At 41.7% G+C, this 14027-nt stretch overlaps 2 protein-coding genes across 3 annotated transcripts in view; both read right to left on the bottom strand.

Moving 5' to 3' along the window:
* The window catches only part of LOC129699137 (ADP-ribosyl cyclase/cyclic ADP-ribose hydrolase 2-like), a 263707-nt gene that overhangs the window by 151376 nt on the left and 98304 nt on the right, over positions 1–14027 (bottom strand). The window lies entirely within an intron of this gene.
* cc2d2a (coiled-coil and C2 domain containing 2A) overlaps positions 1–14027 on the bottom strand; it is a 137499-nt gene that overhangs the window by 62358 nt on the left and 61114 nt on the right. For both annotated transcript variants that reach the window (XM_055638802.1, XM_055638794.1), the window contains 6 exons: positions 10124–10295; positions 9340–9476; positions 9094–9225; positions 6741–6950; positions 5119–5219; positions 2115–2255 (listed from right to left, as the gene is read on the bottom strand). In XM_055638802.1, the coding sequence (XP_055494777.1) occupies positions 2115–2255; positions 5119–5219; positions 6741–6950; positions 9094–9225; positions 9340–9476; positions 10124–10295 (893 nt within the window). The remainder of the gene's footprint in view (positions 1–2114; positions 2256–5118; positions 5220–6740; positions 6951–9093; positions 9226–9339; positions 9477–10123; positions 10296–14027) is intronic.

The raw sequence follows: 14027 nt of genomic DNA on the forward strand, positions 1-14027 counted from the left end.
CTGCTTTCAAGTAGCATTTAACCAGATCCCCCCATTCGATACTTATGGCTTTCGCCAAGATCACTCAATCCAGGCATTATCCCAGGCTTGATTCAAACGTGGTCAAGTGTTTAATTGTAGAATCAGGATGCAAGTTATTGCCATTGACATCAAAGCACCATTTAACAAAGTTTGGCATTGAGGAGTTCTGACAAAACTGAAGTCACTGGGAATCAAGGGGAACATTCCTCAAGGGCTACAGTCATATTTAAAACAAAATGGCTGCCGTTGTTAGCATTGGTTTGTGGCCCAAGACATTATTGTAGGCATCCTTCCGGATTTTCTTAGACTCAACCATCTCCTGGTGCAATCAGCAACAATGAACATTTTGATATCATGGAGACAGAACTAGGATCGGTTGATGATGCACAATGTTCCATTCCACTCCCAATGCTTCAGTGACTGAAGCAGCCCATAGTATGACCTTGAAATGTTATGGTCAAGGCACAAACTGATGTTTTATACCTATTATTACATCCTCATATAATTGACACCATGTAAATTCCAAACACAATAATTTCCAATAATCACTTGTGTTTAATTTTCAATGGCTTCACCATCAACAAATCACCTCTTACCAACCGATTGGGTATCATCATTAATCTGAAACTTAACTGTACCTGCTTATGACTAATGTGGCTACAAGAACAATGTGCAAATTGTTTGGCAAATGACTCTACCATTTATAAGGTACAGATTAGGAGTTTGATGACATGCTCTGCCTTTCCAATGATCCTCAATATGCCTGACACCATCCAAAGAAAAAATTACTGCGCTTGATTTGTACTCCCAACAGCACCATAAACATTCATTTTGTCTATCTACAGCCCACAAAATGCCGATTCGGTACAGCTGCTATCTCACAACGCCAGATACCGTCATTCGATCCTGACCTAGGGTGCTATCTGTACGAAGTCTGCACATTCTCTGTGATTGTGTAGGTTTTCTTCCACATCCTAAAAATGTGCCGGTTTGTAGTTAATTGGGATATGTAAATCTCCTCTAACGTGTATGGAGTGGATGTGAAAGTGGGGTAACATAGAAATTGTGTGAAATGGTCATTGTTGGTGGGTGTGAATTTGGTGGGCTGAAAGGCCTGTTTCCACATTGTATGTTTCAATCAATCAAAAAAATGGGCAATGGAACATCATCTCTTGTTCGAGTGTACTTCGAGTGGTATATTACCAAGTCAATTGTATATTTATATTTTGCATTGAGGCTGACTTTAAATCCTGGAACTTCTTGAACATTGGCACCACCGTGGTGGGGGTGGGGGCGGGGAGAGAGAAAGGAGGTGGATTGAAATGGCCAGGGATAAGAGAATGGAAAGAAGAGGGGTGATGGGGGAGCGGGGAGGTCATGTCGCAAGGAATAGGAGAAGTAGGACATTCGGCCCATCATGTATATTCTGCCATTCAATCATAGCTGATCTATCTCTCCCTCCAAACTCTTCCTAAAGTTATTGGAAAACATTCTGAAAGACAGGTTAATTTTTCAGTTGGAAAACAGGGTTAATCAGGGATAGTCAGCATAACTTTGTTGGCGGAAGATCCAATACAACTAACTTGATTGTGTTTTTCAAAGAACTCCAATCTCCTGCCTTCTCCACATAACCTCTGATATCTGTACTAAATTAAGAGAGAGGATGGGGGAGCAGAAAGCGGGGGGGATGGGGCAGCGGGAGGAGAGAGGATGGGGAAGTGAGAAGAGAGGGGATGGGAAGAGAGAAAAAATGGAGATCGGGAAAGTATGAGAGGGCATAGGAAGCAGGAGGAGAGGGGTTGGGGAAGAAATCTGAAGAGGATATGGCGGAGCGGGAAGAGATAGGATGGGGGAGTTGGAAGTGAGAAGAGAGGGGATAGGGAGAGAGGATGAGGGAATGGGGATGGAGAGCAGGACGAGAGGAGGAGGAAGTGGGAAGAGAGGGGATGGAGGTGAGAGAGAAGGGATGGGGAGAGATAAGTGAGGGTAAGAGGGAGCGAGAGAGAAGAAAGAAGAGGGATCAATTGACTGAACTCACATTATACTACCCCATTATATTTTAAAAGATTCGAAACTTTAACAAATAATTTCACCTTCTAAGATGTAGTTTCACTGGTGTGTTAGTGAATTTCTGGAACTCTCTAAGTGACTTGATATCTTTCCATACTTTAATAATATTCTTCAGCAGGGTCCGATCTCTCTCTTGTTCCAGGTGACACATTCTTCGGGTTGCTCTGTGAAGGAATAATAGGATTTTTTAAAATACTTAGATCACATCAAGTTTAAACCTAATGGGAGCACTCCCTCTCGAGCTAGTTTACATCAAATTACGTCAAAAGTCACCAACCTGAATGACTACCGTCCGGTTGCCTTAACTCCAATACCCATGAAGTGCTTTGAAAGGCTGGTCCTCTCTCACATCAAATCCAGCATCCCTGCATCACTGGACTCATCAATTTGCATACAGGGCAAATAGATCCACAGAGGATGCCATCTCTCTGGCTCTTCACACTGTCCTGACTCACCTCGAAAGACTCACGTTGGAGAATGGGGGATATCCCGAGGGATGCGCTCCTTCGGCCGCTTACAACTTGGTGCTCGGGTTCAGAGTGCCCAGTCACCTATGGGTTGTGTGGGAAAATGACCCCCACCCTCTCGTCTCCATCGGCCAGTGATGGAATGGACATGGGGGTCTGGACCAATCGCTGAAAGGTCCCGCCCCACCCCGGCGACGCCATGACCGTTATTTGACTTTTCGGCAGAGCGGCCATTTGGTGAGTTGGCTTGTAGGTGACGCAGCCTTTCGGTGAGTTGGCGTTTCGGAAGAGCGGCCTTTCGGTGAGTTTGCTTTAAGGCTTTGTTTCCGCTTTGTTTCCGTTCGGTGATTTGGCTTCCAATCCTTTGCTTCGGCTTCTCGTCTTTCGACGCCATGTCCACACACGATCAAACACAACCAGCAAAAATATTTAACACAGAGAAATTGCCACATGTGTATAAGGGATATTAAATGTTGAAGCACTGCAGTGTACAATGTGTCTTCCAGGTACAGGTGCACAACCTTTTATCCGAAAGCCTTGGGACCAGACACTTGTCGGATTTCGGACATTTTCAGATTTCCGAATGGAAGATTTTTAGCGTAGATTAGGTAGGTAGCGCGGGCGGCTTGAAAAGTCTGGAGCGGCTGCCTCCTCCCCAGAGACCGGGGAATCATTGTAAATCATTGCATAAATGTTAGTCAGTTAGTTTGGAGAGATTTTATGTGGTGGTGGGGTGGGGTGAAGGGGGAAACTTTGATTCTTAGTCCCCTACCTGGTCGGCGACTCCCAACATCGCGGAGCTGGGGGCTCCGTCCGGCCGCGGTTGAAGCTCCGACCCCGGCAACTCTACCTCTGGCTGCGAGGCGCTCCAAATCCAGCGCCGCCCGCAGTCCCAGCTCCGCGAATGTTGGGAGAAGGCGGCCTCAGCGCCCTGGAGCTTACCGCACGGCGACCCGGTAAGGCATTGCCCGCTTCCCGCTGGTATCTCAGCGCTGCAACGCCGCCGACTCCCAACATTGCTGGGGCTGCGGGCGGGCGTCCGGCCACGGGCGGCGGTGGATTTGGAGCGCCGCGCAGCCAGAGGTAGAGTTGCCGGGGTCGGAGCTACAACCGGCGCCGCCCGCAGCCCCAGCTGGGAGTTGGCGGCCACAGCGCTGCGGAGCTTACTAAACGGCGACCCGGTAAGGCATTGACCGCTCCCCGCCTCTCCGACCAGGTAGGGCACTAAGAATTAAAGTTTACCCCTTCAACCCCCCCTTCACATAAAAGCCCTCCAAACTAACTGACTAACATTTAAGCAATGATTTACAGATGTTTAAGTGTCTCCCCGGTCTCCGGGGAGGAGGCAGCAGCTACAGTAGTACAGACCTGGGTTGACCGTGGGTCGTTTCGGGTCAAGTTTGGCGCCAAACGCGAGCTTTGGTGTGCCGACGACATCCTGGAAAAAATGGCCGGTTTTCGGAGTTTTTCGGTTTCCGGAACACCGGATAAAAGGTTGTGCACCTGTACTTTAAAAGAACAGGATTCAAAGTTAACCACTGAATTTGGATTTAGCTGCTCTAAATGCTCTGTCAGATCGATGGGAATGTATGACCCTGGGCCTGAAGGTGCTGCAGTGGAGGTTCTACGACTCTGGCCCACGACCCGCTGCCCCCGTCACAGAGGTTTCCCTTCCAATAGCATGTGATGATGGAGGCACGCAAAATACGTTGCACTGAATGGCTTTGTGCTTCTCTCAGCAGCAGACTGGACTGGGTAACATATCAGCACCTTCCATTTGGGAAAGACACAGCGAAAGGAGAGGAAAATTAGTCCTCATTTATACCTACCTCTTTTTCCCATCCGATCTACTATTTCATAACAAAAATAGTAACATTTATAATATAATTGATAATCCTGCATTTTGGGACTTTGGTCTTAAGACTTACAGATATTCTGAACCACTAGATCAGTGGTGGGAAACCTTTTCATGTTGGAATGCCGCATTAAGTTAGCTGTAATCTAATACGGCCACATCCAAGAAACTTCAATTAGATATACTTCAAAATGTACATTATTTTGTTAAAATAGCCCTCATGACTTACTAATGGCTTAATTGTGGCCGTCGGTCGGGGAGGATTATTTTGTTGAATTTTCTTTTACTCTTTAGTATTATAAATACGTTCCTTTTAAGATTAAAATAAAAATAATAAAAGACAAACACATTAATAAAAATAAAAGGATTTGTTCTTCAAAATTTGGATTCATTCAAAAGGCCGCACTTAATGGCCTAGAAGGCCGCATGCTGCACTAGACGGTTATTTTAAGTAATACCAAACCAACCCTTAATTTCACTTAGTTTTAAACATGCTACACAGTGGTATAATGAATTTTCCCTGTCTGGCACCAATCTAATCCATGTTCCTGACCCCTGATGTCCTGCTGTCTGATGCATACTATATTTTGTTAAGATTAGTGGACTGGATTAATAATTGTCTCACTTTTGCATCCACTGAAACTTAAAATACAACTACAAATTTATTAATATGTAAAAACTCGAGCACACACAGATCTTCCTTACCGGATCTCTGATTTATATTCCACAAGTCTGTGCAGTGCCATTGGATTCTGCACACCTTGGCCTTCTGCAATATTGTTCACCGCCTTCCTTAGTGCACACAACTATAAACATAAACCATAGAAAGGAAGTTGAACAATCTGAAAGTGGATAGGTCACCTGGACCAGATGGACTACACCCCAAGGTTCTCAAAGAGGTGGCTTTAGAGATTATGGAGGCATTAGTGGTGATCTTTCCAGAATCACTAGTCAGGAATGGTCCTAGAGGATTGGAAAATTGCAAATGTTACTCCGCTGTTCAAGAAGGGAGCAAAGCAAAAGAGGGGAAACTATAGGCCGGTTAGACTGACTTCAGTGGTCGGTAAGATTTTAGTCCATTATACAGGATGGGTTTCCAAGTACTCAGAAGCACGTGATAAAATAAGCCAAAGTCAGCATGATTTTGTGAAGGGGAGATCTTGCCTGACAAATCTGTTGTGGAATTCTTTATGGAAGTAAATAACAGGACAGGCAAAGGAGAGTCAGTGAATGTTCACCTAGATTTTCAAAAGGCCTTTGATAAGATGCCATACATGAGGCTGCTAAAGAAGATGAGAGCCCATGAGCCTTTGACGGCACTGGGCCTGTACTTGCTAGAGTTTAGAAGGATGAGGTGGGACCTCATTGAAACTTACCGAATAGGGAAAGGCTTAGATAGAGTGGATGTGGAGAGGATGTTTCCACGAGAGGGAGAGTCTAGGACCTGAAGTCATAGCCTCAGAATTAAAGGACATTCCTTTAGAAAGATGTGGAGGAATTTCTTTAGTCAGAGTGTGATGAATCTGTGGAATTCTTTGCCACAGAAGGTTGTGGAGGACATTAATGGATATTTTTAAGGCAGAGATAGATAGATTCTTGAACAACTTATAAATATACCAATACAAATATACTCTTAAAAATAATTTAATTCTTGGATAATCTGATATAAATGCCTAACAATAAACAACATTATAAGTATGTTTCAATCGAATTTCACTGTACCTTAATTGATGTGATAATAAACAGACCTATGAATGTTTGAAGTGTTGTCATGTCCCACATTAAATATTAAAATGCCAAAAACAATTTTTTAAATGCCAAAAACATTTAAGTAATGTCCAAGACTGGTTATGTGCATCAAAATCTAACATAAAGCACATGGTAAATGATAAATTGAAAAAAATGCTATCATCAAGCAATCAGATTTAGACCACCTCATATACCTAAATGAATTATTTTCACATACTGATCAAAAAGATCAATCCACGTTTGGGTGCCTCTTGACTGCGTCAACTCTAATTTCAGAGCCAGTTCTATTTCTGAATTCAGCAAGCATGTGCAACATTATTGCAGAGAAACATGTACATGAAACCAAAAATAAGAATTGAAATTAACTCTTTAGATATGGGCAACTACACATCTTGACGCTCAGCTGTAATATTGGGCTATCTGCTGATGTCACCCTGCAAGTTCAAACTGAAGTTTCAACACTCCTGCAAATATATAAACCATCAGTAATCTTTAAATTGGGTGCCCTTCATTCCTTATTCTTATTTCTGATCCGACTATAGGGACATACAATAATTTTAGTGATAAAATATTCATACCTTGTCAGTGTAAAGGTTGGCAAGGTTCTTCTGTTGTCGAAGTTGATACTGATCATACAGTTGAGCCAGTTTGGCCTCTAATACATGTTCACGACTGAACATTGGGTGGTGGCTGAAAACAATACCAGCAACATCGATGTCCAGTTGAAAGTGTCCCTGTGGCTCACCTGAACCAGCGATATATTGACTATTGTACCTTGACCTCTCGGCCTAAAATCAGAATGCAAAAATCAGTCAGTCCTCTGTTAGAACATAGAAAAGTACAGCACAGAAATAGTTTAGTGTATTATTGTCACGTGTACAGAGGTACAGTGAAAAGCTTTTGTTTGTGTGCTAGCCAGTTAAAGGAAAGACTATAGGTTCTGCCAGGTTTAGCCAATCTCTTCTGCCTCCACAGGATTCATATATTTCCATATCCCTCCGCATCCATGTACCTATCTAATAGCCTCTTAACGGCCACAATTGTATTAACCTGCACCGCCACCCCCATGCATCCAAGAAACGTGTCCTATACATCTCCTTTAAATGTTGCCCCTCTCACTTTAAAGATCTGTGATCTGACTATAATTTTTTTAAAGTCCACAATGAAATGAATTGTTCTAACCAGCTTAAGGAGAGCAGCCATGAAACAATGTCATGCAAATGGGCACACTTGCTGAAGGATTTCTTGTTTGGGTGATAATGCTGCTCTCCATGGATCGGTACTGCAGCATCCCTGCTTCAATATTGCCATGGTTGCTGCATTTTCCCCCTCGATACACAATTTAAGCAATGCCCATGAGGCAAGGTTTCTGCCACATAGCTCCAACAACCTGGGTGTGATTCTGTCCAGAAATTAATTGAAGTCACTCTCCACCCTGATTTTCATGCTGATGCTACAATTAATTGCAATTACTTCAAATTCAACTGTAGCGAGTTCAAAAGCAGTCAGTTGATCAGGCTTGAGGTCAATAAAGCCAATGGCTATTTCAGCTAGAAGAATGATGTAAACACTTTTTAATCAATTCAGTACAATAATCATGCCCCAGTTAATATGCACTAGATTCAATTTTGCTGATTTGTGGTACTGGGATTTATGCTAAAGTCCAGGTACAGATACGCAAGAAGAAATCCACCAAGAGGAAATTATGTTATGTCCAGATCACTGATCTATTTTCTAAGTTGTGTCATGCACCAAGTCTCAAGATCTTCATATTTACTGAGAGTTAAGACAATCAAGTTGCAAACATAAAGCTCACATGTTGTTGATTTAATTGCTATTTTAAATAGAGCACGTGTTAGGAATTGCAAGACTTTCAAATTTCGTTTTCTCTGTATTTATGTGGAAAAACATATTATTGAAAAGGCTTGGGAACTCAAATGCTCAAAAGTAATTGGTAAAAATGATTTCCTGGAGATTTATATTGCGGATATCATAGTCCAGTTATTCTTATTGAGAACAGGCTATTAAATTCGGCTTGGACAAACTCTGAACATTAATAGCCTATAATCTGTTTATTTGCACTTTATCTGTTTATTTATTCATGTGTGTATATATTTATACAATGGTATATGGACACAATGATCTGTTCTGTATTTGTGCCTACTATGTTCTGGTGTGCTAAAGCAAAGCAAGAATTTCATTGTCCTATCAGGGACACTACACAATAAACTCTCTTGAACATCCAATAAGTCAGGGCACTGCTCTTATACTTTCTTCAAAAGGAATTGTTGATTAAATCCATCGCTATGGATTTGGCTCAATACATACATACGTTATTTAGGGAAACTCAGAAAGTATATAAATGAGTCTTGAAATACATGGAACTATTTGGCATGTGAAATGATGCCAAGTGACCAATGGCCATTTTAAATATTCACTTTTGAGTAATTTAATGTGTTAATATTTTTTGATGAGTCACTATGGAGTCCTATTAGAAACAGCATAACAATATTTAAGCATGGAAATATAGGGCATGAAAATGTAAAAAACTTGCATATTTTCACACAAAACCAAAAATGGTGGGAATCCTCAGCAGGTTAGGCAGAGTTTGAAACAGCACTGACGTTTCAAGTTGATGACATTTCATGAGAAGTAGATAAAAAGTAACTGAGCTAAACCGTTCTCTCTCTCTTACCTCCCTTCCCCTTCACACACAGAAGAAATGAAGAAGCAAACTATAACTTGTAAATCTTCCCATCAAGCTACAATCCTACATTTTACCTACTGCAGCCTGAAACAGTTCTTACCTGGAGTCTGAAACAGACATTATTAAAATCTCATCAATATTTGGCTTGACAGGCATTCAGTCAGAAAATATGTTTGATGCTTTAAAACTGATCAGAGAACAAGCAAACACCATGCGCAACTTACCTTTCTATATAAAGTTTCTATTGCAGGATCCACTTCATCATGGGGTGAAAAAATAGGTGGTCTGGTTTTGGTCTGTTTAATTGGGTTAGCCAAGGCTATAACTCTGCCATCGCTTCCAAACCATCTTTTTCCCTTTGATGACAAAATTAAATATCTTTAGATAGCTCAGATGTTTGTAGATTATAATAACGTGCAACTTTTGTTTGAGAAATGTGGACAAGTATACCCATTATTGGTTTTGCCTACCTCTTCATTTTTAAGTAGTCGATTCTCAATAATGTTTTGGTTGGATTTGGAAACTTTTGGTTTTTCTCCAACATATATGCCTTCATCTTCAAGAAACCTTGGTTGCATGTTTTCAGGAACCTTTTCTGATGTAGATACTGTACATCAGAATGAAGCATAGAAAAAGACTGAGACAAGGGACTGTAATTCTGAAAGTTTGAGTAACTCAGAAAGCCAGGCAGCATCTGTGGAGGGAATGGACAGACCACATTTCAGACTGGGACCTTCCTTCAGTCCGAAACATCATCTGTCCATTTCCCTCCACAGATGCAGCCTGACCTGTTGAAGTCCTTCAGTAGTTTGTTTTTTTAACATAGAGATTGCCTATTTGTTGGTAATCAGTTTATGGGAAGACATTAAAAAATGAAGGATTTCAACATCGTTGAATCATCCTGTTTTTGTCCTACATTATGTATTAAATATTTCTGCTAGCGTATCTGCTAGCATATTTATAATAGAGAATGTTTACATAAACATTAGAACCCCACTTATTACTGGGCACCATACATTATTATTAAGTAACTTGTTAAGATTAAACTGCCAAAAATTTGAATGAAGGAAGGATTTATTGTTTTGATAAGTGGGTTAACAATTTCACAAAGTAATTGTCCAGTAGTGTTTCAGACAATTGAATTCATCACAAAATGCTATTTCCATGTTTAATGTTTGCTAAATAAAAAGTCAATGCACCATTTTTCTTTCGAAATGGAAATGTTCAAAAGAAATGACATACAAAATAGATTACCTGACAGAATACTGGGGATAAAAAGGACTTTTCTATCTCTCTGCTGTCGATTGTTGTAGCCTTCATAATCAGGAGCTTTCACTATGAGAAAATCACGAGCTGTCTGATCAATTATAAAGAGATAGTCATCCTCATCCTCCTCATCATCATTCACAAGCCTCTCATCCTCTTCCTGCAGTAATTAAAGAACATTGTTTTATTTTCCAGTACATGACCACTTACCAAAAAAAAACCCACATAACACATTCTCCAATGCTGAATCTTACAACGACTTCAGTTTTGTTTTTCCAGCTGCTATATTTGAAACACTTGATTTGGCTATTTGGAATTCCATGCTCCCTGAAGCTTTTTGCTTTGTATCGCTTCTAGCCTCTTAAAATTAAAGTAATATTTGAATATAATAGACAGAACTCCATTAAAGATAATAATTCCTTTAAACAAAGTTGGAACCTTTTCTGTGGGGACAAATAGCAGAAGTATAATGAACTGTAACTCCTAAGACTTTTGCCTTGCCCAATACTCGATCGTGTCACATGACTTTGAACTAAACGATGACCTGAATAATGCAATAGTTATTGAATACTTTTGTTATTGAATGTTATTGAATGCTTTTAAAAGTTTTGCATGCTTTTGAATAAATGTCTTCACTCTCTTCAAGTTCCCCTGTGCCACACTGCCAGAGCTGCTGCTAACAGTGCCAGAGACCCAGGCTTGATTCTGATTTCAGGTTCTGTCTGGGTAGAGTCTACATGTTCTCCTGTGACCACGTGGGTTTCCTCCAGGTGTTCTGTTTCCTCCCACATCCCAAAGATGTGCAGATTTGTAATTAATTGTTTTTAGTGTGTAGGGAGTGGATGCTAAATTGGGATAACATAGAACCAGGGAGAATGGGTAATCGATGGGCAACATGGACCTAGTGAGCCGAAGCACCTATTTTCATGCTGTATCTTCCTTTCAATTTGAATAATTGGATCGGAGGAGAGTTGGTTGGCAAAATAATCGTACTCTTCTGCCAACCACAACCTAAAAGCTGCCAACTGGAGAAAAGTCTGATGTGACTTTCCCTTGGTTCACATGCTTTAATTATAATAGTATTGGCTTTCAATTATTTGTGATCATGTTGTGGGGAATGCAAAGTGGTTGTTGGCTTGCAAAGAATGTTGTGAATGGTTTCAGTCATAAATAAATACACTGGAAGTTGCAAGACTGAATAAATGACTCCAGATTAATCGCAAAATGTCAGAATTGTCAAACTTCCGCATTCTGTTCCACCTTATGGCAAAAACAGGAAAGTAGACTTTATCTGAATGGTGACCGATTAGGAAAAGGGGAGATGCAACAAGACCTGGGTGTCATGGTACACCAGTCATTGAAAGTAGGAATGCAGGTGCAGCAGGCAGTGAAGAAAGCAAATGGTATGTTAGCATTCATAGCAAAAGGATTTGAGTATAAGAGCAGGGAGGTTCTACTGCAGTGAGGATGCTGTTCATAGACTATAGTTCAGCCTTCAACACGATAGTCCCCACCAGACTGGCCGGGAAGCTACTGGAATTGGGGCTCAACACCTCCCTGTGTGCCTGGGTCCTGGACTTTCTCACCGCCAGGCCCCAGGTAGTCAAGATGGGAGGGAATACATCGAAGTCCCTCACCCTGAGCACAGGATCGCCCCAGGGTTGCGTCCTCAGCCCCCTATTGTACTCCCTGTACACACATGACTGTGTGGCTAGGTTCAGCTCCAATTCAATAATTAAGTTTGCTGATGACACTGTGGTGGTGGGCCTGATCTCAGACAATGATGAGAGGGCCTACCGGGAGGAGGTGGCTGATCTAGCACTCTGGTGCCAGGAGAACAGCCTCCTCTTGAACATCAAAAAAACGAAGGAGCTGATCATGGACTTTAGGAGGGCACATCATCCGAGGACGTACACTCCATTGAGTATAAATGGGGATCCTGTGGATAGGGTGAACTGTTTTAAATATCTGGGAGTCCACATCTCTGAGGATATGACATGGTCATCACACGCCTCAGCACTGGGTGAGTAAGGCAAGGCAGCGCCTTTACCACCTCAGGCAATTGAGGAAATTCAGAGTGTCTCCGAGGATCCTCCAGTGCTTCTACGCAGCGGCGGTGGAAAGCATCTTGTCCGGGAACATTACCATCTGGTTCGGGAATTGCTCTGCCAAGGACAAGAAGGCTCTGCAGAGAGTAGTGCGTTCGGCCGAACGCACTATGGGAACTTCACTCACCCCCCTGCAGGAGCTATACAACAGGAGGTGCAACTCCAGAGCAAACAAAATCATGAGAGACCTCTTCCACCCCTGCAACAGACTGTTCCAGCCGCTACGGTCAGGCAAACGCCTCCGTTGCCATGCAGTGAGAACGGAGAGGTTGAGAAGGAGTTTCTTCCCAGAGGCAATTCGGACTGTAAACGCCTTTCTCACCAGGGACTAACTGTACAGAACGTTTTTCCTTCTATTATTTATTATGTAAAATAATATGTGTGTTATGATTGTGTTTATAATTTGTTTGGTTGTTTTGTTGTTCCGCGAGCATTGCCACTTTCATTTCACTGCACATCTCGTATGTGTATGTGACAAATAAACTTGACTTGACTTGACTTGAGTTGTGCAGGGTCTTGGTGAGACCACACCTGGAGTATTGCGTACAGTTTTGGTCTCCTAATCTGTGGAAAGACATTCTTGCCATAGAGGCAGTACAGAGAAGGTTCACCAGACTGATTCCTGGGATGGCAGGACTTTCATATGAAGTAAGACTGGATAGACTCGGCTTGTACACGCTGGAATTCAGAAGATTGAGGGGGGATCTTATAGAAACTTACAAAATTCTTAAGGGGTTGGACAGGCTAGATGCAGGATGATTATTCCCGATGTTGGGGAAGTCCAGAACTAGGGGTCACAGTTTAAGGATAAGAGGGAAGTCTTTTAGGACCGAGATGAGAAAATCATTTTTTACACAGAGAGTGGTGAATCTGTGGAATTCTCTGCCACAGAAGGTAGTTGAGGCCAGTTCATTTGCTATATTTAAGAGGGAGTTAGATGTGGCTCTTGTGGCTAAAGGGATCAGGGGGTATGGAGAGAAGGCAGGGATGGGATACTGAGTTGGATGATCATCCATGATCATATCGAATGGCGGTGCAGGCTCGAAGGGCGAATGGCCTACTCCTGCACCTATTTTCTATGTTTCTATGTTATGATTCTGTGTGGAAATGCACATGTAAGAACAGCATGCTGTATCTCTGTGTTTTCTACCAATCTCCCTGTGAATTGTGTCTAAATTCAGATGATGAGTACTCATTTTAACATAATTCGAGAGCTGTGAGTGAATTTGTATGGTCCACTACCTGCATAAAGGGAGAAATAGGTTACTGGAGAAATAAATCTTGCTTCTTAAAAGTTCGGTCATCTTTGAAGTGTTGCTAAGGCACATGTCAACTGTTCAGTTTTTCATTTTGATTGTTAGATAAGCTAAAATTCTGTTCAGACATTCAAAAGAAATGCAAGTAACATCTTTAAAGTTTAAATGTGTTAATAAGATATATTTCATGTACGTTGAGTTGTTCGCATGCTGAATTAATGTTGTGATAATAGGGTCTGTGTGAGAGCCCAAAAAGTAGATAAGTGATAAATTGATTCAAAACAAACAAAAGAAGCATAGGGTTGTTGGAGCAAACTAATTTCCAGACCATACTTATTCCTCAAGAGCCAGCAATTAATTGCAGTTACATTTGTGCTCAATCGGTTACATTCCAATAAAATATCAACTCTTTTCTCATTTCACCGACACTTTTTTTTCTAAACGTTCAGTCATATAATCAGTTGAAAAGACTGTACTCAAACTGCTACCCCTTTGATGTTGTTGTTTTTTTTCCCTACAATAATCCTT

Source organism: Leucoraja erinacea, chromosome 1 (genome assembly GCF_028641065.1).
Source record: "Leucoraja erinacea ecotype New England chromosome 1, Leri_hhj_1, whole genome shotgun sequence".
NCBI classification, from domain to species: domain Eukaryota; kingdom Metazoa; phylum Chordata; class Chondrichthyes; order Rajiformes; family Rajidae; genus Leucoraja; species Leucoraja erinaceus.